Here is a 25,328-nt window from a genome sequence, read left to right as displayed (position 1 = left end):
AAGAATCTGCCTGCCAATGCAGGGGACACGGGTTTGTGCTCTTGTCCGGGAAGATCCCACATGCCACGGAGCAACTAAGCCTGAGCGCCACAGCTACTGAGCCTGTGCTCTAGAGTCCGCGAGCCACAGCTACCGAGCCCGCATGCCACAACTACTGAAGCCCACATGCCTAGAGCCCGTGCTCTGCAACAAGCCAATGCAATAAGAAGCCCACGCACCACAACAAAGAGTAGCCCCCGCTCGCCGCAACTAGCGAAAGCCGCGCACAGCAACGAAGACCCAACACAGCCAAAAATAAATAAATAATTTATTTTTAAAAAAATGGAATGGCTAGCTTGTATATGTGTAATTTTATGAAATTGCTCAACTATTTTCTAAAGTGCTTGTATTCCAATAAGAAGTGAATGAGGGACTTCCCTGGTGGCGTGATGGTTAAGAATCCGCCTGCCAATGCAGGGGACACAGGTTCGATCCCTGGTCCGGGAAGATCTCACATGCCGCGGAGCAACTAAGCCCGTGCACCACACCTACTGAGCCTGCGCTCTAGAGCCTGCGAGCCACAACTACTGAGCCTGCATGCCACAACTCCTGAAGCCCGTGTGCCACAATTACTGGAGCTTGAGCACCTAGAGTCCATGCTCCACAACAAGAGAAGCCACCGCAATGAGAAGCTGGCACACCGCAACGAAGAGTAGCCCCCGCTCGCCGCAACTAGAGAAAGCCTGTGTGCAGCAACGAAGACCCAAAGCAGCCAATAATAAATAAATAAATAAAAATTAAAAAAAAAAAGAAGTGAATGAGATTTCCAGTTGATCTGCATCTTTATCAACACTTGACACTGTCAGTCTTTATAAGTTTAGTTATGCTTAGGGATGTATCTCAGTGTGGTTTTAATTAGCATCTCCTTTAAGATGCAATTTAAAGATAAGATCTTTCATGTACTTCTTTCATGAAATGTCTGTTCTAATATTTTGCTCATTTTACATATTTTTTTCCTTCTCATTAGTTGCAAGAGTCCGTTTTATTTTGGGGGCATATGTTTCTCAAATATCTTCTCCTAATCTTTGGCTTGCCTTTTGATTTTCCTAATTGGTTTTGAAAAACAGAAGTTTTTAATACTGATTAAGTCCAATACATTGATGTCTTTAAATCTACAGATCAATTTGAGGACAACTGACATCTTTACAATATTGATTCTTCCAATCTATGAATATGACATATTTCTTCAATGTTTTCTTTAATTTCTCTGAGTTGGGTTTTAGGGGGAGTTCTCAGAAAACAATGGCCCACAGGCCAAAATCAGCTCATGGCTTGTTTTTTGTATGGTCCATGAGATAAGAATAATTTTTACATTTTAAAGGGTTGTCATAAAAATGAAGAATAAAATGGAAAAGATACTACCCGTAGCTCACAAACCTAAAATATTTCATATCTGGTCCTTTACAGGAAATTTTGTCAGCCCTGTTGTACAGAATTGTGTGTAGAGGTCTTGAACATAACTCATTAGATTCATTCCCAGGTATTTTATACCTCTGATGCCATCAAGTAACATCTTTTATGACTAAGTTTATTTAAAATGTTACATGCCTGGTACAGAGTGGTTGTTTAATGGATATTCAACAAATAAATGAAGAAAAACATTTTCATTTTCAGAAATAAATTTGTGAAACAGCCTGCTAAAGGATGCTGAATTAAGACCATGACAGATCAGCAAAAGGAAGACACCGCAAAGAGATTCTGAAGAGTGTAGATTTCCTTTCTGTCTTGGCTTTCTGTCCCTGCGGTTTCTTTTTCGGCCCCCCCCCCCCCGCCCCACTGCTACTTCCTCTGACAAAGACCTCTGACACCTTAGGGACGTGGATGTTGGTGCTATACGAATCGAGGAAAACATAAAGGCATGATTTTTTCAATTTTATTTTCTTCCTGTTCATTGCTGGTGTATTAGCGAGGGTTCTCCAGAGAAACAGAACCAACATTTGTTTGGTTCTATCTATCTGGATAGATAGATAGAGGACAGACAGATATTCTAAGGAACTGGCTTGCATGATTGATTCTGAGGGCTTATAAGTCTAAAATCCATAGGGCAGGACTGCAGGCTGGAAACTCGGGTAAGAATTGCTGTTCCAGCCTTGAGTCCAAATACTTCAGGGAATCAGGCTGAGTTTCTATGCTCTCGAGGCGAATAGCTTCCTCAGTAAAGACGTTCAACTGATTGGATTAGGTCTAACAAAGATTCTCTCCTTCACCAAACTTTAATCAGGTGCCCCTAAACTCCCTTCTCAATTAGGCTCCTCCGACTTTTGAACTTCTGTTATTTGTCTATGCATTCCTCAGTTTTAGCAAGGTTCCTGCTAAGTCAGTTTAGCCAGAATCTCCCACCCTCAATATCTGACATCTGGTTCCTCCTCCTCCTCGAGCCCTGTCTGATCATCCCACCTGCCTCCCGCAAGAACCCTTGTCAGGTCAGTTTAGCCAGAATCCGGCCCCCACTCCGCCCCCCTTACCCCTCTTGTTTTCTCTTAGCCGTTTTCCGTTCACGGACATGCCAGCCACGCCCAGCCGGCTCCTGGGCTACAAATTCCCACCTTCCCTTGTCTGGAATTGCGCCCAATCTCTCTGACCTAGTACAAAACCCCACTGTAGTAGACGCCCTGAATAAAGTTTGCCTTACCGTTAACAAGTGTCAGCGATAACTTTTCTGTAACTCTTCCATCCACAGGGGACTCGGACATGGGTTCACCAACCTGGTCACCCATCCTATTTGGCTTCAGCCTCTGCCTTATTTTCCTCGTGTCTGTAAAGTCACAGGCCTAGGACCTCGCTACTAAACATGTGGTCCTCAGAGCAGCAATACCAGCACCACCTGCGACTGTGTTAGAAACGCACAATCTTGGCTCCAAAAGTTATCCTTGTGGACCTTTTTCTTTTCTTTTTGTTTCGGCTTTCTTTCCTGTCCTGCCAGCTGTATTCTTGTATGTACATTTTTCAGTGTTTTCTGTGGACAATAAAAAGTTTAAAATGAATTCTAGGTGCAACTGTGTTAGCTGCGTCCGGCTGGGTTCTTCAGACGCAGGGCAGCGTTTGTGGAGACGGCTTCGCCCTCCGCTGAGGGGCTGCCGCAACCGGCCACAAGCCATGAGGACGCGGTCCGCTCGCGGCATGCTGCCTCCGCCCACCCCTACGAAACTCCGCCTCATCTTCCCCTCCGCCGGTCCCCGCCTGGCTGCCGGCGAGGCCCCGACTGGCTCAGTCACAGCGGCCACCGGACTGCCGCGAAAACCCGGACTAACGGACTCCTGAAGTCGCTGGGGTCGCCGCGAGGGTGGCGGGGGGCCTCACGGAGCATGCGTAGGGAGGGTACGCGCACATGCGCATTGCCGGCGCAGGGTCGCGCGCTGGGGTGTCTGGCGGCCGAGAGGCTGCGCGCGCGGTTGACGTGCTCGGTGGCTGCGGCGGCGGCGGCAGGGCGTCAAGAGGGGAAGGGCGGGCGGGGCCGGGGGCTGAACCCGGAAGTGGGTCGGCGCCAGAGCGAGCGCGCCCGGAGTGGAGCTCAGCGGCCGGGAGCCAACGGGTAGCCCTGGGTTCCCGGTAATGGACGCGCGGGGCGTCTGCGCGGGGAGCGGGTTGGCGGGCGGCGGGGGCGCCCTCGGCGGCGCGATCTCCACCCGGCGGGGCCTGAGGAGGCTCTGCTCCGGCGGCCGTCCCCCGGGTGACCCGCTCTCCTCTCCGCGCCTCCCGGGGCAGTCCCGTCGGGCGCCTCCAGCATTTGGACGCTCGCCGGCCCCGCGGAGGTGCGCCTAGCCGCCCCTGGGAAGCGTATTAATGGGGGACGTGGGTTCCGCGGCCGCGACGGCCTGGTTGTCACTGTCCCGGCGCCCCTGCACCGCGAAGGTGGCCGCCTCGACCTGCACCCACGGCGCGCTCCGCGGAGCCTCCCCTTCTGCCCCACTTTCCCCTACCCGGTTCGGGAATCGGGCCTGCAAGGTGTGCTCTGCCTCCTTTAAAATTCTTTTGTTGGCTGTGTTTTCTAACCCGGCCCTCCTTGTTCTCCGCCCTAAAATCTCAGCCACGAATGAGTGGAAGCGGTGACTTTATCATAATTTAGTTTTCGTTTAGGAAGGATTTGTTTACAATGCCGCGAATGATTTAGGATCGCTTGGCCATGCAGTTATTTTTCATGGTTCATAACTCTTTTCGCAGACCATGCAACCCTCGGGCACGCCCCTCCAGAAGCTGTGATCCAAGACAATCTAGTTTTCCTTTATAAATCCCTCAAGACACTTATGAAGTTTCTTGTTCTGATACCGTTGTACTGCAATGAAGAAAAGGAGAAAGGTTACTTCACATCTTGACGAGAAGATCCATCTAGGCTACCGTAAAGATTCTTCGGAAGGAAATGTTGCAGTGGAGTGTGAGCAAGTAACCTACACTCATTCCACGGAAAGACCAGCTCCCGAAGCTCTTCGCTGTTACCAGGAACTTCCTCCCTCTCCGGATCAGAGAAAACTTCTGAGTTCTTTGCAGTACAATAAGAACTTGCTGAAGTATTTAAATGATGATAGGCAGAAGCAGCCATCTTTCTGTGACTTACTTATCATAGTAGAAGGAAAAGAATTTAGCGCGCACAAAGTCGTCGTTGCTGTTGGCAGTAGTTATTTTCATGCGTGTTTGAGCAAAAATCCAAGCACGGATGTTGTCACCCTGGATCACGTAACTCACTCCGTTTTTCAGCATTTGCTTGAATTTCTTTACACATCAGAATTTTTTGTGTACAAATATGAAATCCCACTTGTTTTAGAGGCTGCAAAATTCCTGGATATTATAGATGCAGTTAAGCTGCTAAATAACGAAAATGTTGCCACTTTTCAGTCTGAGCTAACTGAAAAATCGTCACCAGAAGAAACACTAAGTGAGTTAACTGGAAGACTGTCGAGTAATCATCAGTGTAAATTCTGTAGTAGACATTTTTGTTATAAGAAGTCTTTAGAGAATCATTTGGCGAAAACCCATAGATCCCTTTTATTAGGGAAAAAGCATGGGTTAAAAATGCTGGAGAGAAGTTTTTCCACAAGGAGATCAAAACGGAATCGGAAGTGCCCTGTTAAGTTTGATGACACTAGTGATGATGAACAAGAAAGTGGTGATGGGTCAGACAATTTGAATCAAGACAGTTTTGATAAGGAAAAGTCAGATAGAAATGATTCTGAGGATCCCGGCAGTGAATGTAATGCTGAAGAGGATGAGCTAGAGGAGGAAATGTCAGATGAATACTCTGACATTGAAGAGCACAGTGAAAAGGATCCCAATGATGCAGAAGAGGAGGCTGAGGCTGGTGATTCTGTTGGAAGCATTCATGAGGGATTAACCCCTGTAGTCATTCAGAACAGTAACAAAAAAATATTGCAGTGTCCCAAATGCGATAAGACATTTGACCGCATAGGTAAGAAAAGAAAGCTTGTTTCCTGTCTCTCATAACTTACTTTTCATGGGTATTTTAAAGGTGATAGTTGGAAACTAAACTTTGAAAGTAACTTTTAAAAAGAAAACTTAAGTAGGGAGGATATTTGATTTTTGATACATATTTTATCCTGTTATTATGGGTTTGTTGTGATTCAGGAATTAAGTATTTATATTACCCTTTATTTTCTCTTCCTCATGTCGTGGCAGTAGGTGACAGATCATTAGTTCCTGTATTTAGTGTGAAAAATTCCAGAGTATCAATAATTACGAATGTAGAGCTTTGATTTATATGCTAATTTAATTTCATAGGTAACTGATATTTTTGAGTCATTATAGAAAATTGAATTAGGTTATGTTAGATGTAATTTAATAATTTGTATACTATTTCCCCTTGAGCATGGTAATAATGTGAGTCATAAATACAGTCACTTTTCCAGTATCCAGTACTGTTTAGAATTGGGATGTTTCAGATTATTCTGATACATAGTTAGGAATAAAACTGTGCTAAATGTAATTTCATTCTGTAGACAGAGACTTAAGGAAGTATCCTAATAGTATTCTTGGGTTATTATAATAATGAATATATCAACTTTTTCTTTATTAAAAAAGCCTATATAGGAAATGTCTCTAACCTTAAGTTAAAATTTTATCAGTGAATATTTACTTTCAAGAGATCTAATATTTGCTAGTAAAGTAATTTTTGGAGGTGTCTTATATGGACTTTCTAATGTGAAATTTTAAATTGCAGCAGTTCAGCTATTTACATATAAATCAAAGTTATGAAATTGGGAAATATATTCGACTGCATAGAATGATAAAAAGAAGAGATAAGTGTAATTTGACCTTGTAAAATTACTTATACAGTTTAATATATCCCAATGTGTCTTGGAGTGTTGAGTTACTTGTTATTGGCATAGGTGGAAATTGGTTACATTTGCATTTACATAGGCATTTGGTAATTATTTGCTCTCAAAATATTCGATAGTATAAACTATGGCATAGCAGTGGTAACCTCTTTTTGCTTTTTCTTATGCCTTTGAATATTTTTTTCTAAATCAGAATGCTTTTGACAATCCAATTTAATAATTATTTATTGTTATTTTTACTGTGTTTAAGTTTCTATACAAATGAATAAAACAACTTTTTTTGAGTAGGTCAGTTGGAAAAGTGTGCGGATACAAGTAGCGTGTTAAACTCAGGTTGGTAAATGCCCTTGAAGAGCTGTGAACAGATGCTGTGAGGGGTATAGAGACAAGAACAACATTTTTGTATTGAGATACCTGACAACATTTCATCTTTCAAGTTGAGTCTCTTTTTTAGACTTTGTATTCTTAGCACATGCTTCCTGTATTACACCTTAATTTGACCTAATTTGACTTGAGGTGTGTGGGCAGGGGTCAGTTTGCAAATGGCATTGTAGGCCTCAAACTGTCCTATCGAACACTAACTAGGCCCGTGAGATATGTTATGAGCAAGGGGTTCTGTGTTCAGGTAAGACGGGGATAACTATACTCATCTATCTGTATTAATGCTCTCAAATTCTTTAGTAAAGAAACCCGTTCATTTTACTTAACCTGGCATTTCCTCAAATAATTTTACCACTAGACACTTTTGGGGTTTTCCTTGGAAACTTCCAGGAAAGTAGAGTTCTGTGCACACTGTTTGGGGAAAGAATGCTCAAGGTCAAGGTCCTAATGTACTAAGAGGAAGGCGTTTTGCAGTTTTTTTAACCAAATTCAGTTCAGATAATTGTGGGAATCAGTAAGGCACATTGTCAGCTTATTTCCAGCCTCCTTCCTGGATGTATTTTACATTATACCCCTCTTATTTAGCCCCTCTCTTGCTTAGCTTCATTGGGGCTTGCTAGCTTTTCCCCAGTACAGAGAAAGAGAGCAAGCAAGAGATTGAGATTGTGATTTTATCATATTGGTTACAAAGTATGAGCTGTGGTGATGTCAGACTGCCTGCATTTTTGAATCCAGGTCTTATGTGAGTTGCTTAACCTGTGTGTGTACTTTTGTTTCCTCACAGATAGAGTGGGATGATGCTAATGGTACCTTCTCATGGGGGTTACTATGAGGATTAAATGGGATAGTCCTTGTGAATCACTTAAAATATCGTGTGAAATTTAGGTGTGTAGGGAATGCTAGCTTCTCTTATTGATCATTAATGCAGTTTTTGAGTGTCTCTACTATGCCAAATAAATATGAAATGATATATTCTCTGTCCTCAAGAATCTTAGAGGTTAATGAGTACATGCACAAATACAATTATATTACAATAAGGTCATCTTATCAGGACAAATACAGAGGCTTATAGGAATTAGGAAAGATTTCACGGAGCAGGTAGCATTTTTGAGCTCAGACCTAAAGAATAGGGAGGAACTTACAAGGCAGAAGGACCACAGCTGCAAAGACATGGAGGTAGCTGTTTCTGGAAATTGCTAAGGGCAGGGTGATTTCGGGGTGGGCAAGGAGGCATAATGAAAATGACAAGAGGTGAGGATTGGCAAGTAAGCAGAGGTCAAGTTTTGAATGGTTTGTATGCAGTACAGAGGAGTTTTTATCCAATAAGTGATAGAAAGTTGAGAAAACTTTGACAAAGGAAATGACGGCCATAGGAGTTTTAGAAAGATACTCTGGCTTCAGTGATGAGAAGGAAGTTGGAGGTGTTGCAGGCTTGGACCAGGCAGATGAGCAGCATTGGGAATAGGATGTGGGACAGGAGTAGATCAGAGGTGCCCTGAATATAGGCTTCAGTGGACTGGTGATGGATAGAGTGAAAAGAATATGCAGATGGAGAAGACCTGTGTTTCTTAAATGTCCACCTTTATCATCCCTATCAGAAGTCCTCTTTATTCTTAAAATAAAACAGTTCAAGGGCTACTTTCCAGTAATCCTCATATCACCCACATTTGTTTCATAGGATTTTAATCCTTTCATAGGATTCCACCTAGAATTTTGATTGTTATTTCCCTATATCATTAGATTGTGAGCGTGAAGGTTTTGTATGTTACTTTTGGTTAGTATCCTTCATGATACCCCAGGTTATTTCAGATAATAAGTTTTCAGTAAGCTCTTGTTTAATTGAACTAAGGTGAAAGGTTGACTCTGACTTTGGACTTGTGAGAGGTCTTTAACTTGCTGTCTCAGAGTGGGTTTAGGAAAGAGAATTAATAAGCTCTGAGACTTTCTGCTGGAACCATTAGCTCCACAGTATGTAGTTTAGTAATTTGATTCCAGCACTTTGGATCTTTTATCTTTTTTGATGTGCTTAATAGTTGCTCAGACTGATCCAGTTGTATTTTTTCCTTAGGCTCCCAGCTGTCCTCCTCTCAGCCTATTCTCATGCAAAATAAGAGTCCTTTGACCTTTCCCCTTGTACCGAAAACCTAGCTGGTGAAAAGGCAAAAATGGTGAGAAGATGACAGATGGGGGTGAGAGAAAAAATTTGGATAATTTATCTTTTTTGTCGTTCCTACTTGGAACTAAAATCTTTCCTTAGATTAAATTTAATCTTTTCTAGAGGTAGAAAATGTTTAAAAACTTAAAAAAAAAAAAAAAGTGACTGTGTAGACCATCCTGACAGATTCTGCTTGGTTCTGAATAGAAAAGAGTAATGACAGTAGCATAATTCTCTACTTTAATGTTAAATATTTTAGTTAAATATTCTTTAGGGTATGCCAAATGAATGAATTCAAGGTTAATTTAAGATTTGGCATATGAGATATACTGAGCTAATTTGGTGATGTTTCTCTTTGTAAAACCTCCATACAAAATCTGATAATAATTTTGCATGACCCATATGGAGTGAAGCACAGGGTCAGGTTTTGTTATGTGAAAATATCTTTATTTTGTGTGTCCTGATTTGGGACACGATTCATACTGGGATTCAGTCAGAAAAATGCTGTGGATGAAATTTCTTAATATTATTTGTTTTCTGTTGGTGATTAAGAATGGTGGGGCATAGTTTAGTGTTCTGTGAAAGAATACTGAGGATTTTTTTTTTTATTTGATAACTTTGAAGTGAACATTTGATTTATACATTATTATTGAATTCCCCCCACCCCATAAGAAAAGAAACAGATATATGTGTAGATTGTGTTTATGCTGAGGAGAACCCCCACACATCCCTACCAATTGATTTAAGCATGGGATTTCTTTGGACATTTATCTGACTTTGGAGTTCAGCGTTCCCTCAGAAGTTGTGTCTCTTCTGTTGGTCAGAAATTCAAATCCATGCAGATAACAGGTCCTGCAATGCCTCTGTGCATTAAATTTGAATTAATAACATAACAAAAATGTGTTTTTACTTTAGAGGTTCTAAATGTTATAATGAATTATTCAAATTTATGTATTTTCATTGGTCTCTTTGGACTTTGCTGAATTTATTTTAAAATGATTTTGTTTCTTTTTGTGTTTTGGTTAAATCCTGTTAAGTCTACTGGTCTGTAGGCAAATGGAAGTTTAACAATCAAAAGTGGTTTTGATTTTTAATTTAACTGCCACTTGATGGCTTTAATATTCAACTACATATAACTTAATTTTTATTTGCAAGCAAGAACTTCTTGACTACAAATAAACAGAAAATTCTACTAATTGATCTTTCCAGCAAAGGCATTTTCATAGAAAATAAAAGTTTTGGTTAAGACTTTTCTTATAATTTAAGATTTTTATTAAGTTGCTCTTCCTGTTCACTTGGGTGTAAAAAATCAGGAGACTTGAGTGGTAGGGGGTTGATAAGTTAGCCTTCAGTCCTGAGAGTCAGTGCTAAGCAGGCACAGTCAACCCCCAGGTAAGAATGGTCCTGTTCCAAAAATCACTTGTAACTTAGTCACTTAAACTCATACTGTGTACTCTTGATTCATTTCCATAATTTAAAAAGCAAGTTTATGAAAAATGTGAACACTTTCACAATCAAGGAAAACATTTTTTTTTAATTCCATAAAATGACCCCTACCTTTGCCAAATTAGAATTGTGGGTTATTAGTACATACTGATGTTTGGATTCTGTACCTTTTCTCATATCCAGTAGATGTGTAACAAATATTAAGGAATCCAATACAAGCATGCCATATTATAATAGAGAAAGATTAAAATCAACTCAGAAAACATTTCCCCAAAGAAATTATGTTATAGCAGTATTGGTCTGGTTATGCCCTGCAAAAAGTAATAAAAATCAGTGCTTTTCCAACTTTTTGGGGGGGGATGGTTCAAGATCAGAAATACATATATTATTATGCTACATACATATATATGTATATATATATATGTGCTCATACATGCACTGAAGCAAAATAATTGCTTGAATCTAGAGTGAATGCACTCTGATATTTTCTGCTTTGTTCTGTTCCTTTTTTCCCCCCAGTGCTAATCATCATAACCCACAGAATTGATTTTATTGACACTAATGATTTTTAGTTTGTGAAACACTGATCTAAGCCATAATGTAGCTCAACTCTTGTTTTTGAGAACCTACCTGTTATTTGTGATGTCTGTGGAAAGATTTCGCCTTGGGACACACAAGCACGCCTCTCCCCCAGGCAAGCCCCATATTAGCTCTGATCCCTTGACCACAGCAGGGGAACTGGTGGTGCTCCGGTGTGTATACATGTATCAATGCGGTCATGCCCCGGCAGTGGCAGAGGGAGAACTGAGGAGATACTAGGCGTTTTTAGCAATGGCCAGGGGACAAAGTCAAGTTCTTACAGTATTTTCAGAGAGCTGAAACTCCAGTTTGATCTGTTATAACATATTCATAAACCAGGTGTATGCATATTTATACTTGAGATAGATCTATGTGCCCGTCCTGTGGCCAGTAATCCTAATAATAATAATAATGATGATGATGATGACTAATAGTTACTAATGCTTACTATGTGCTAGGATGTTTTAAGTGTCGCGTATATATTAATTTGTTTACTTCTCACAGCCCCATGAAGTGTTAATAACGCAGGTAGACAGAGGTTAAATTACTGGCTTGATTAAGATCACACAGCTGATTTAGTAGGTGCCCAAACATTGGCTGAGTTTCCTGACTACATGCATGTAAAGATGCATAGATCATCATCATGGTCAGTACCTAAATACCTACTGGATTTTTATCATACTTTTGTTTTACTTTGCTTATGATTGTCATCCTTCCCCCCACCTTAAAGAAAATACCTTGGTTCCCTTTCCTCAATATTCTTATGTAAGTGCAGTGCAGTTAACTTTTAGATAATATACTGTGTTTATTAAATATAATCATATTTAGATACATGTAATAAATTGATGAATGTATTTACTAAGTAGATGAATAATTATGATTATCTTTTGTCCTTAGTGGCCTTTGAATATTTTGGGTTTTATCTAATCTCCATGATATATTTATGATTTATATATTTTTTAAAAGTATATGGATGAAATGCTGTACTTTCACGTTAGCTTTAGCCTGATGAAAAATTTATACTTTTTTTTTTTCAGGACAAAGCAAAGCTAAGCTTTTCATTGAATATTACTCTTCATATTGATAGTATTTTTTCTTATTTTTGTTGCCTTTCACTCAGAGGTATTCTTTTTGTTTGTTTGTTTGTTTGTTTGTTTGTTTTTTAACATCTTTATTGGGGTATAATTTCTTTACTCAGAGGTATTCTTAATTGAGATTTCTATTTTAAGCTAGTAGATGTGCACATTCACAACTTGATTACAGGTTAATAATAATGGCCAACATTAATTGATAGCTTATAATGGGTTGACACAGTTATAAGTGTTTTATGTGTATTTATGTATTATTACAACAGTCCTCTGAGGTAAATCTATTATTCCATTATTATTTTTTCAGATGAGAAAGATTTGAGGCTTAGAAAGGTTACTTGTCCAAGGTCACATAGCCTGCAATTTAAAGAATTGGGATTCATATCCAGGTGGCTGGATCCAGGGTCTGTGCCCCTGCCTATGATGCTGTTCTGCCTCTGTAATGTGGAAATTTATATTCTAAATAATGATGTAAAAGAATTTTAGTATAAGTAGGAATATAAGTAAGATTTAAGCCAAAATGTATCCTTGTATTTCATTTTTTATTGTCACTTTTCTCTTTGGACAGGTTGTGTTAAAATTTCTTTTTTTTTTATTTTATATTTTTTTATTGAACTATAGTTGATATATAATATTGCATTAGTTTCAGGTGTACAGCAAAGTTATTCAGTTATATATATATATATATATATTTTTTTTATTTTTAGATTCTTTTCCATGATAGATTTGTTATGTCTGTGAGTCTGTTTCTGTTTGTAAATAAGTTCATTTGTATTTTTTTAGATTCCACATATAAATGAGAATAATATTAGTCTTTGGCTTACTTCACTTTTTATGATAATCTCTAGGTCCATCCATGTTGCTGCAAATGTCAATATTTCATTATTTTTATGAGTGGGTAATATTTCATTGTGTGTGTGTGTGTATATATATATATATATATATATATATATACCACATCTTCTTTATCCATTCATCTGTCAGTGGACATTTAGGTTGCTTCCAGGTCTTGGCTATTGTAAATAGTGCTGCTGTGAACATTGGTGTGCATGAAACTTTTTGAATTAGTTTTTGTCTTTTCTGGATATATGCCCAGGAGTGAGATTGCTGGATCATATGGTAACTCTATTTTTACTTTTTTTAAGGAACCTCCATACTGTTTTCCATAGTGGCTGCACCAATTTACATTCCCAACAGTGTAGGAGGGTTAAAATTTTTTGATTCTTTCTATTGCAAATACCTGTAACATTTGTTTGGAACTCAGATATGCATTCAGAATATAATACAAATCTCACATTAATATGTCTGTACATCATACCTGTTCATTTTTTCCTTTTCTTACTTCCCTTGATACTGCCCATATATATTGGCCTTAGTAGCTTAGTATTAAGCATGCAGTCAAGCATAGGTGACTTACTTGTGTCTTAATGTCTTATAAGTTGGAGAGGTCTTGTAGGAATGGACTGTAGTGAAGTATAAATTTTTCTGAGTATACTAGATTTGTAGTGCCCTTTCCAGATTACCTTCTTTGTGAAGAGAGATGAAAATATATAAGATACATAACATATTATATTGCCTTTTACAATATTTTTAAAAGGTCTGCCAAATCTGAAAATTCCTTTCAATTCATGGCTTCTAAATAAACTGTTAATCAGGAGATTTTATTCCACTGTCAAATTTCAGTCACTATGTAGTAAATGTACTGAATTTAATTTTAATTTCTGTCTTTTTATAGGAAAATATGAGAGCCACACACGTGTTCACACAGGTGAGAAGCCCTTTGAGTGTGATATTTGTCACCAGCGCTATTCAACAAAGTCTAACCTAACTGTTCACAGAAAGAAGCACAGTAATGAAACAGAATTTCATAAGAAGGAGCACAAGTGCCCTTATTGTAATAAACTTCATGCAAGCAAGAAGACTTTAGCCAAGCATGTTAAGAGGCAAGTATTATCTTGCTTCCGTAATATACTTTAGTGTGCCTTCTAATTTAAATATGTAGTGAGCTAAAAACATCTATGGGGTGCTTGTCTCCAATTTTTTCATTGCTTACATTTTCTAGACTACAAATTTATTAAGAAAAGAACAGCAAATGTTAGTTCATATTTTTTACTATTGCTATTGAGATGAAGTTTTTTGATACTGAAACAAAAACTATAGTCTATGCTATAGAAGTTTAAGATACAGAATTTTTGTTATCCTGGGTTTTCTGTCTTGGGTTTTGGCAAGTATGTTTTCAACCTATATGGTTTTAGAACTGTAGGAAACTTATTCTGCATGCTCAACTTTGTCTTTAGTGTATGCAAATTTGTGGGAGAAAGAATATTTAGTATAGTATTGCATATTTAACTTTGAGAAATTAAATTTACTGAAATACGGACTAAAACAAGTCAAGTGAATGGCATTGAAGATTATCTGTGAATAGATAGGTTCCTGAATATATGTAAAGAATGATTATGCTTTACTTTGACTATTTCTGCATAACTTTAAGCACACATATTCATATATTAAAATAATAGCGATACCTATATTCTTGAAGTACTCAAATGTGCCTGTCTCTTTAAGAAAGGAATCAGTGCCTGATTCTTGTAATCACTGTCAACATATTAGATAGAATATTGACTTAACTAATATAATCTTTTCCTGACAGCCTTTTAATTTTTTTCTTATAGATTTCATCCTGAAAATGCACAAGAATTTACTTCCATTAAGAAGACTAAGAGTGAAAGTTGGAAATGTGATGTAAGAGATTTTAATTTGTTGTAGAAAACCAAATTAAATGTATTGTGACCTTTTGGGAAAGTAATTAAATTTTGAAGTAATATACACTTAGCTTATATCACTTTTAGAATCTCTCTTTTATATAGTGTTACCCTAATATTTTTGTAAATTAAGCCTGGTATGAGTTAGTTTTTGAATGATGGACCTGAAAAATAGAAATCCTAGTTTTTATTTTTATTGTAATCACTATACCATGTTTTTATAGTTCTCTGAAACTGTGATGTTACTGTTGCACAGAATATAAAATGTTAGAATTTTCCTTCCATTTCTGGTTGTCTGTTGCTATATATCAAACCACCTGAAAACTTAGTGGCCTTGAATTACCATTTCATTGTATCTCATCATTTTGGGGGTCAGTAATGTAAATGGGGGCAGGATTTTGCTAGGCAATTCTTCTGTTCTACATGGTGTCAGCTGAAGTCACTCAGTTGTTTTCAGCTGATGGATGGTCTGTATGATCTGGTCTGGTTTGGGGCTGCTTCCAAAGTGCCTCACTCACATGGCTGGAAACCTGGTGTTGGTCAACAGCTAGAAGCTCAGCAAGGACAGCTGGCTTTTCCTGGGGCTACTTGAACTGCCTTCTGGCATGGCAGCTGGGCTCCAGGAGTGAGTGTGTGTTTGTTCCAGGAAGCCGAGGTAAATGCTCTCAGGCTTCTTATGGCCTCACCTCGGAAGTCTCAGAGCACCACTTCTAACATGTTCTATTGGTCACACAAGGCACTACAGCCAGGGAAGATTTAAGGGGAGTGGAATTAATCTCCATTTTACAATGATAGGAGTAGCAAAGAATTTGTACGTATTTTTATTCTACCGCAACTCCTAAAGTACTTTTTCATTATTTAGGTAAATATTGTTTAAAGGAGTAATCAGATATCATTTTGTTTACTCCTAGGCTTCAACTTATATATTGGGTTGGCCAAAAAGTTCCTTCAGTTTTTAAATAAAAATAAAAGATGCATTTTTCATTTTCACCAAGAACTTTACTGAACAATGTATCCATTGTTTTGTTCCACTACCTTCTGCCATTTTTCAGGCAACTTCATAATTCCATCTTCCCAAAACTTTTTATCTTTTTAAGCAAAGAACTGTACCAGGTGCCTTTTACAGTCTTCCAGGGAATTGAAATTTTTTCAATTAGAAGAGTTTTGTAAAGACCAAAATAAATGGAAATCCGAAGGTGCAATGTCTGGTGAATACGGCAGATGAATCAGAACTTCGCAGCCAAGCTCTAACAGTTTTTTGCCTGGTCATCAAAGAAACATGCGGTCTTGTGGTATCCTGATGGAAGATTATGTGTTTTCTGTTGACTAATTCTGGACACTTTTCATCAAGTGCTGCTTTTAGTTGGTCTAATTGGGAGCACTACTTGGAATTGTTTGGTTTTCCAGAAGGAGCTCATAATAGAGGACTCCCTTCTAAACCCACCATATACACAACATCACCTTCTTTGTATGAAGACTGGCCTTTGGTGTGGTTGGTGGTGGTTCATTTCACTTGCCCCATGATCTCTTCTGTTCCGCATTATTGTACTGTATCCACTATTCATCACCCACCACAACTTGTTTTAAAAATAGAACGTTTTTGTTATGTTTAAGTAGAGAATCGCATGCGGAAATAGGGTCGAAGGTTTTTTTTGCTTAACTTATGTGGAACCCAAACATCAAAGCAATTAGCGTAACCAAGCTGGTGCAAATGATTTTCAGCCTTTGATTTGGATATTTTGAGTATGTCGGCTATTTCCCACGTGGTATAACATTGATTGTTCTAGTGAATGTCTCGATTTGATCGCTATCAACTTCAACTGGTCTACCCCAACGTGGAGCATCGTCCAGCGAGAAATCTCCAGCACGAAACTTCACAAACTACTTTTGACACGTTTGATCAGTCACAACACCTTCTCCATACACTGCACAAATCTTTGCGTTTCAGCTGTGTTTTTACCTTTCTTGAAATAATAAAGCGTAATATGCCGAAAATGTTGCTTTTTTCTTCCATCTTCAATATTAAAATGGCCACACAAAAATTCACCAATTTTGATACTTTTTTAAAAAAATGCACACTGATATGACAGCTGTCACAATACAATCTAACAAAATTTTTTGTTTTGTTTTGTTTTTTGCGGTTAACAAAATTATTTTGAATGAAGTTAAAGACAACTAAGTGCTACTAGAGCCATCTTACGCAAAAAACCAAACGCACCTTTTGGCCAACCCAATACATGACAAGATTCTCACCATTTCTCTTGATTTCAGCTTCTAGGAATTGAAGTTAATTATTAATTATTTGGATCTTTATAAGATGGTTTCTTCTCCTTACTAAGTTTCATCATCCTCAGCTGCAAAATGATAACAATTATATCTACCTCTTAGGTTTATTGTGAGAATTAAGTAAAATAATCCATGAATTACTTAGCATTGTGCCTGGTATATAGTACATGCTGTGCTGTTGTTGTACCTGGAGTATAATACATGCTATGTTGTTATACCTGGTGTATAGTACACGCTGTGTTATACCTGGTATATAGTACATGCTGTTATACCTGGTGTATAGTACACGCTGTGTTATACATGGTGTATAGTACATGCTGTGTTGTTACATACCTGGCGTACAGTAGATGCTGTGTTGTTATACCTGGTGTATAGTATATGCTATGTTGTTACACACCTGGCGTACAGTAGATGCTGTGTTGTTATACCTGGTGTATAGTACATGCTGTATTGTGGTGGTTGTTATGCTTGGTGTTTAGGACATGCTATATTGGTACAGCAGTTCCTCTTCCCCTTTTCTAAATCTGATGTCTGCCAAATTTATTTAAAATGTTGTGTCTATTCTTTCTGACCACCTCAAGAGATAAACTTTTTAAAGTAATTTTTCTGAAGTTTCTTACTCCTATTCCTAATCAAATATATGGCAAGCATGATAAAACCATTATTCATATCATTGATTTAAAATATAAATTTTTTTAACATCTTTATTGGAGTATAATTGCTTTACAATGGTGTGTTAGTTTCTGCTTTATAACAAAGTGAATCAGTTATACATGTACATATGTTCCCATATCTCTTCCCTCTTGTGTCTCCCTCCCTCCCACCCTCCCTATCCCACCCCTCCAGGCGGTCACAAAGCACCGAGCTGATCTCCCTGTGCTATGCGGCTGCTTCCCACTAGCTATCCACCTTACGTTTGGTAGTGTATATATGTCCATGCCTCTCTCTCACTTTGTCACACCTTACCCTCCCCCTCCCCATATCCTGAAGTCCATTCTCTAGTAGGTCTACTAGGACACAGTCTTTATTCCTGTCTTACCCCTAGGTTCTTCATGATAGTTTTTTTTTTTTCTTAAATTCCATATATATGTGTTAGCATATGGTATTTGTCTCTCTCTTTCTGACTTACTTCACTCTGTATGACAGACTCTAGGTCTATCCACCTCATTACGAATAGCTCAATTTCGTTTCTTTTTATGGCTGAGTAATATTCCATTGTATATATGCGCCACATCTTTATCCATTCATCTGATGATGGACACTTAGGTTGTTTCCATCTCCGGGCTGTTGTAAATAGAGCTGCAATGAACATTTTGGTACATGACACTTTTTGAATTATGGTTTTCTCAGTGTATATGCCCAGTAGTGGGATTACTGGGTCATATGGTAGTTCTATTTGTAGTTTTTTAAGGAACCTCCATACTGTTTTCCACAGTGGCTGTATCAGTTTACATTCCCACCAACAGTGCAAGAGGGTTCCCTTTTTTCCACACCCTCTCCAGCATTTATTGTTTCTAGATTTTTTGATGATGGCCATTCTGACTGGTGTGAGATGATACCTCATTGTAGTTTTGATTTGCATTTCTCTAATGCTTAGTGATGTTGAGCATTCTTTCATGTGTTTGTTGGCAGTCTGTATATCTTCTTTGGAGAAATGTCTATTTAGGTCTTCTGCCCACTTCTGGATTGGGTTGTTTGTTTTTTTGTTATTAAGCTGCATGAGCTGCTTGTAAATTTTGGAGATTAATCCTTTGTCAGTTGCTTCATTTGCAAATATTTTCTCCCATTCTGAGAGTTGTCTTTTTGTCTTCTTTATGGTCTCCTTTGCTGTGCAAAAGCTTTTAAGTTTCATTAGGTCCCATTTGTTTATTTTTGTTTTTATTTCCATTTCTCTAGGAGGTGGGTCAAAAAGAATCTTGCTGTGATTTATGTCATAGAGTGTCCTGCCTATGTTTTCCTCTAAGAGTTTGATAGTTTCTGGCCTTACATTTAGGTCTTTAATCCATTTTGAGTTTATTTTTGTGTATGGTGTTAGGGAGTGATCTAATCTCATACTTTTACATGTACCTGCCCAGTTTTCCCAGCACCACTTATTGAAGAGGCTGTCCTTTCTCCACTGTACATTCCTGCCTCCTTTATCAAAGATAAGGTGACCATATGTGCGTGGGTTTATCTCTGGGCTTTCTATCCTGTTCCATTGATCTATCTTTCTGTTTTTGTGCCAGTACCATACTGTCTTGATTACTGTAGCTTGCAGTATAGTCTGAAGTCAGGGAGCCTGATTCCTCCAGCTCCGTTTTTCGTTCTCAAGATTGCTTTGGCTATTCAGGGTCTTTTGTGTTTCCATACAAATTGGGAAATTTTTTGTTCTAATTCTGTGAAAAATGCCAGTGGTAGTTTGATAGGGATTGCATTGAATCTGTAGATTGCTTTGGGTAGTAGAGTCATTTTGACAATGTTGATTCTTCCAATCCAAGAACATGGTATGTCTCTCCATCTATTTTTATCATCTTTAATTTCTTTCATCAGTGTCTTATAATTTTCTGCATACAGGTCTTTTGTCTCCTTAGGTAGGTTTATTCCTAGATATTTTATTCTTTTTGTTGCAGTGGTAAACGGGAGTGTTTTCTTGATTTCACTTTCAGATTTTTTCATCATTAGTGTATAGGAATGCCAGAGATTTCTGTGCATTAATTTTGTATCCTGCTACTTTACCAAATTCATTGATTAGCTCTAGTAGTTTTCTGGTAGCATCTTTAGGATTCTCTATGTATACTATCATGTCATCTGCAAACAGTGACAGCTTTACTTCTTCTTTTCTGATTTGGATTCCTTTTATTTCCTTTTCTTCTCTGATTGCTGTGGCTAAAATTTCCAAAACTATGTTGAGTAAGAGTGGTGAGAGTGGGCAACCTTGTCTTGTTCCTGATCTTAGTGGAAATGCTTTCAGTTTTTCACCATTGAGGACAATGTTGGCTGTGAGTTTGTCATATATGGCCTTTATTATGTTGAGGAAAGTTCCCTCTATGCCTACTTTCTACAGGGTTTTTATCATAAATGGGTGTTGAATTTTGTCAAAAGCTTTCTCTGCATCTATTGAGATGATTATATGGTTTTTCTCCTTCAATTTGTTAATATGGTATATCACGTTGATTGATTTGCATATATTGAAGGATCCTTGCATTCCTGGAATAAACCCCACTTGATCATGGTGTATGATCCATTTAATGTGCTGTTGGATTCTGTTTGCTAGTATTTTGTTGAGGATTTTTGCATCTATGTTCATCAGTGATATTGGCCTGTAGTTTTCTTTCTTTGTGACATCCTTGTCTGGTTTTGGTATCAGGGTGATGGTGGCCTCGTAGAATGAGTTTGGGAGTGTTCCTCCCTCTGCTATATTTTGGAAGAGTTTGAGAAGGATAGGTGTTAGCTCTTCTCTAAATGTTTGATAGAATTCGCTTGTGAAGCCATCTGGTCCTGGGCTTTTGTTGGAAGATTTTTAATCACAGTTTCAATTTCAGTGCTTGTGATTGATCTGTTCATATTTTCTATTTCTTCCTGGTTCAGTCTTGGCAGGTTGTGCATTTCTAAGAATTTGTCCATTTCTTCCAGGTTGTCCATTTTATTGGCATAGAGTTGCTTGTAGTAATCTCTTATGATCTTTTGTATTTCTACAGTATCAGTTGTTACTTCTCCTTTTTCATTTCTAATTCTATTGATTTGACTCTTCTCCCTTTTTTCTTGATGAGTCTGGCTAATGGTTTATCAATTTTGTTTATCTTCTCAAAGAACCAGCTTTTCGTTTTATTGATCTTTGCTATCGTTTCCTTCATTTCTTTTTCATTTGTTTCTGATCTGATCTTTATGATTTCTTTCCTTCTGCTAACTTTGGGGTTTTTTTGTTCTTCTTTCTCTAATTGCTTTAGGTGCAAGTTTAGGTTGTTTATTCGAGATGTTTCCTGTTTCTTAAGGTAGGATTGTATTGCTATAAACTCCCGTCTTAGAACTGCTTTTGCTGCATCCCATAGATTTTGGGTCGTCGTGTCTCCATTGTCATCTGTTTCTAGGTATTTTTTTATTTCCTCTTTGATTTCTTCAGTGATCACTTCGTTATTAAGTAGTGTATTATTTAGCCTCTGTGTGTTTGTATTTTTTACAGATCTTTTCCTGTAATTGATATCTAGTTCCATAGCGTTGTGGTCGGAAAAGATACTTGGTACAATTTCAATATTCTTAAATTTACCAAGGCTTGATTTGTGACCCAAGATGTGATCTATCCTGGAGAATGTTCCATGAGCACTTGAGAAAAATGTGTATTCTGTTGTTTTTGGATGGAATGTCCTATAAATATCAATTAAGTCCATCTTGTTTAATGTATCATTTAAAGTTTGTGTTTCCTTATTTATTTTCATTTTAGATGATCTGTCCATTGGTTAAAGTGGGGTGTTAAAGTCCCCTACTATGAATGTGTTACTGTCGATTTCCCCTTTTATGGCTGTTAGTATTTGCCTTATGTATTGAGGTGCTTCTATGTTGGGTGCATAAATATTTACAATTGTTATATCTTCTTCTTGGATCAACCCCTTGATCATTATGTAGTGTCCTTCTTTGTCTCTTCTAATAGTCTTTATTTTAAAGTCTATTTTGTCTGATATGAGAATTGCTACTCCAGCTTTCTTTTGGTTTCCATTTGCATGAAATATCTTTTTCCATCCCCTTACTTTCAGTCTGTATGTGTCTCTAGGTCTGAAGTGGGTCTCTTGTAGACAGCAAATACATGGGTCTTGTTTTTGTATCCATTCAGCCAATCTGTGTCCTTTGGTGGGAGCATTTAATCCATTTACATTTAAGGTAATTATTGATATGTATGTTCCTATTCCCATTTTCTTAATTGTTTTGGTTCGTTATTGTAGGTTTTTTCCTTCTCTTGTGTGTCTTGCCTAGAGAGGTTCCTTTAGCAGTTGTTTTAGAGCTGGTTTGGTGGTGCTGAACTCTCTCAGCTTTTGCTTGTCTGTGAAGGTTTTAATTTCTCCGTCAAATCTGAATGAGATCCTTGCTGGGTAGAGTAATCTTGGTTGCAGTTTCTTCTCATTCATCACTTTAAATATGTCCTGCCAGTCCCTTCTGGCTTGCAGAGTTTCTGCTGAAAGATCAGCTGTTAACCTTATGGGGATTCCTTTCTGTGTTATTTGTTGTTTTTCCCTTGCTGCTTTTAATATGTTTTCTTGTATTTAATTTTTGACAGTTTGACTAATATGTGTCTTGGCGTATTTCTCCTTAGATTTATCCTGTATGGGACTCTTTGTGCTTCCTGAACTTGATTAACTATTTCCTTTCCCATATTAGGGAAGTTTTCAACTATAATCTCTTCAAATATTTTCTCAGTCCCTTTCTTTTTCTCTTCTTCTTCTGGAACCCCTATAATTTGAATGTTGGTGCGTTTAATGTTGTCCCAGAGGTCTCTGAGACTGTCCTCGGTTCTTTTGATTCTTTTTTCTTTATTCTGCTCTGCAGTAGTTATTTCCACTATTTTATCTTCCAGGTCACTTATCCGTTTCTCTGCCTCAGTTATTCTGCTATTGAGCCCATCTAGAGTATTTTTCATTTTATTTATTGTGTTGATAATCATTGTTTCTTTCATCTTTAGTTCTTCTAGGTCCTTGTTAAATGTTTCTTGCATTTTGTCTATTCTATTTCCAAGATTTTGGATCATCTTTACTATCATTATTCTGGATTCTATTTCAGGTAGACTGCCTATTTCCTCTTCATTCATTAGGTCTGGTGGGTTTTTATCTTGCTCCTTCATCTGCTGTGTGTTTTTCTGTCTTCTCGTTTTGCTTATCTTACTGTGTTTGGGGTCTCCTTTTTGCAGGCTGCAGGTTCGTAGTTCCCGTTGTTTTTGGTATCTGTCCCCAGTGGCTAAGATTGGTTCCGTGGGTTCTGTAGGCTTCCTGGTGCAGGGGACTAGTGCCTGTGTTCAGGTGGATGAGGCTGGATCTTGTCTTTCTGGTGGGCAGGTCCACATATGGTGGTGTGTTTTGGGGTGTCTGTGGCCTTATTATGATTTTAGGCAGCCTCTCTGCTAATGGGTGGGGTTGTGTTCCTGTCTTGCTAGTTGTTTGGCACAGGATGTCCAGCACTGTAGCTTTCTGGTCGTTGAGTGAAGCTGGGTACTGGTGTTGAGATGGAGATCTCTGGGAGATTTTCGCTGTTTGATATCATGTGGAGCTGGGAGGTCTCTAGTGGACTAGTGTCCTGAAGTTGGCTCTCCCACCTCAGAGGCACAGCACTGACTCCTGGCTGCAGCACCAAGAGCCTTTCATCCACACGGCTCAGAATAAAAGGGAGAAAAAGTAGAAAGAAAGAATTAGTAGAAGTAGAAAGAAAGAAAGAAGGGATGGAGGGAGGGAGAGAGGAAGGAAGGAAGGAATGAGGGAAGGAAGGAAAAAAAGAAAGAAAGAAGATAAAGTAAAATAAAATAAGATAAAATATAATAAAGTTATTAAAATAAAAAAATAATTATTAAGAGAAACAAAAAACGGACGGATAGAACCCTCAGACAAATGGTGGAAGCAAAGCTATACAGACAAAATCTCACACAGAAGCATACACATACACACTCACAAAAAGAGGAAAAGGGGAAAGAAATAATAAATCTTGTTCTCAAAGTCCACCTCCTCAATTTGGGATGATTTGTTGTCTAAAGGAGGGAAGGAAGGAAAGAAAGAACGAAAATAAAGTAAAATTAAATAAAGTTATTAAAAAGAAAAGTAATTATTAAGAAAAAATTTTTTTAAAAAACGGACGGATAGAACCCTCGGACAAATGGTGGAAGCAAAGCTATACAGACAAAATCGCACACAGAAGCATATACGTACACACAAAAAGAGGAAGAGGAGAAAAAATCATAAATCTTGCTCTCAAAGTCCACCTCCTCAATTTGGGATGATTCGTTGTCTATTCATGTACTCCACACATGCAGGGTACATCAAGTTGATTGTGGAGCTTTAATCCACTGCTTCTGAGGCTGCTGGGAGAGATTTCCCTTTCTCTTCTTTGTTCGCACAGCTCCCGGGGCTCAGCTTTGGATTTGGCCCCGCCTCTGCGTGTAGGTCGCCGGAGGGCGTCTGTTTTTCCGCTCAGACAGGACGGGCTTAAAGGAGCCGCTGATTCGGGGGCTTTGGCTCACTCAGGCGGGGGGGAGGGAGGGGTACGGAGTGTGGGGCGGGCCTGTGGCGGCAGAGGCCGGCATGACGATGCACCAGCCTGAGGCACTCCGTGCGTTCTCCCGGGGAAGTTGTCCCTGGATCCCGGGACCCTGGCAGGGGCGGGCTGCACAGGCTCCCCGGAAGGGGGGTGTAGACAGTGACCTGTGCTCGCACACAGGCTTCTTGGTGGCGGCAGCAGCAGCCTTAGCGTCTCATGCCCGTCTCTGGGGTCCGCGCTGTCAGCCGCGGCTCACGCCCGTCTCTGGAGCTCATTTAATCAGCGTTCTTAATCCCCTCTCCTCGCACACCAGGAAACAAAGAGGCAAGAAAAAGTCTCCTGCCTCTTCGGCAGGTCCAGACTGTTCCCCGGACTCCCTCCCGGCCAGCTGTGGTGCACCAACCCCCTGCAGGCTGTGCTCATACCGCCAACCCCAGTCCTCTCCCGGCGCTCCGACCAAAGCCCGAGCCTCAGCTCGCAGCCCCGCCTGCCCCAGCGGGCGAGCAGACAAGCCTCTAGGGCTGGTGAGTGCCGGTCGGCCCTGATCCTCTGTGCGGGAATCTCCCCGCTTTGCCCCCCACACCCCTGTTGCTGTGCTCTCCTCCGCGGCTTCGAAGCTGCACCCTCCGCCACCTGCAGTCTCTGCCCGCGATGGGGCTCCTAGTGTGTGGAAACCTTTCCTCCTTCACAGCTCCCTCCCACTGGTGCAGGTCCTGTCTCTATCCTTTTGTCTCTGTTTATTCTTTTTTCTTTTGCCCTACCCAGGTACGTGAGGGGTTTCTTGCCTTTAGGGAGGTCTGAGGTGTTCTGCCAGCGTTCAGTAGGTGCTCTGCCGGAGTTGCTCCACGTGTAGATGTATTTCTGGTTTATCTGTGGGGAGGAAGGTGATCTCCACGTCGTACTCCTCCGCCATCTTCCCGGAAGCCCTCGATTTAAAATATAAATTTAATGGATTTAGAAATGTTGACCAGGATTAAGATAGTGTGATTACTGTATGATCTTAGGAATTAGCCTATTAGAAATGTAAGGTGTTGAAATTTAGCTAACTTTAGTACTAATTTAAAATAAATTCTTACTGTAATTCCTCCAAGGTATTTTT

General features: G+C 39.1%; 2 protein-coding genes across 8 annotated transcripts in view; one reads left to right on the top strand and one right to left on the bottom strand.

Moving 5' to 3' along the window:
- Positions 1 to 3,436, bottom strand: part of CRB1 (crumbs cell polarity complex component 1) — a 267,875-nt gene extending 264,439 nt beyond the window's left edge. For all 5 annotated transcript variants that reach the window (XR_007476515.1, XR_007476520.1, XR_007476516.1 and 2 more), the window contains exon 1: positions 2,672 to 3,436. Coding sequence is in view for 2 of the 5 variants with exons in the window: in XM_004285086.3 (XP_004285134.2) it covers positions 2,672 to 2,756 (85 nt within the window). In the remaining 3 variants the exon portion in view is untranslated. The remainder of the gene's footprint in view (positions 1 to 2,671) is intronic.
- Positions 3,437 to 3,498: 62 nt separating this feature from the next.
- ZBTB41 (zinc finger and BTB domain containing 41) overlaps positions 3,499 to 25,328 on the top strand; it is a 51,036-nt gene continuing 29,206 nt past the window's right edge. The window contains exons 1-5 of one of the 3 annotated variants that reach the window (XM_033415460.2): positions 3,499 to 3,588; positions 4,201 to 5,440; positions 6,615 to 6,659; positions 13,711 to 13,918; positions 14,648 to 14,717. In XM_033415460.2, the coding sequence (XP_033271351.1) occupies positions 4,318 to 5,440; positions 6,615 to 6,659; positions 13,711 to 13,918; positions 14,648 to 14,717 (1,446 nt within the window). In that variant the 5' untranslated portion in view covers positions 3,499 to 3,588; positions 4,201 to 4,317. Of the gene's footprint in view, positions 3,589 to 3,628; positions 3,792 to 4,200; positions 5,441 to 6,614; positions 6,660 to 13,710; positions 13,919 to 14,647; positions 14,718 to 25,328 lie in introns of those variants that run through there. The other 2 variants (XM_033415461.2, XM_049708098.1) reach the window with 2 other exon arrangements.

The sequence above is a fragment of the Orcinus orca genome, chromosome 1 (assembly GCF_937001465.1).
Source record: "Orcinus orca chromosome 1, mOrcOrc1.1, whole genome shotgun sequence".
Classification (NCBI taxonomy): Eukaryota; Metazoa; Chordata; class Mammalia; order Artiodactyla; family Delphinidae; genus Orcinus; species Orcinus orca.
The sequence above is the reverse complement of the archived record's forward strand: the minus strand, read 5'-3'. Positions and strand labels throughout refer to the sequence as shown.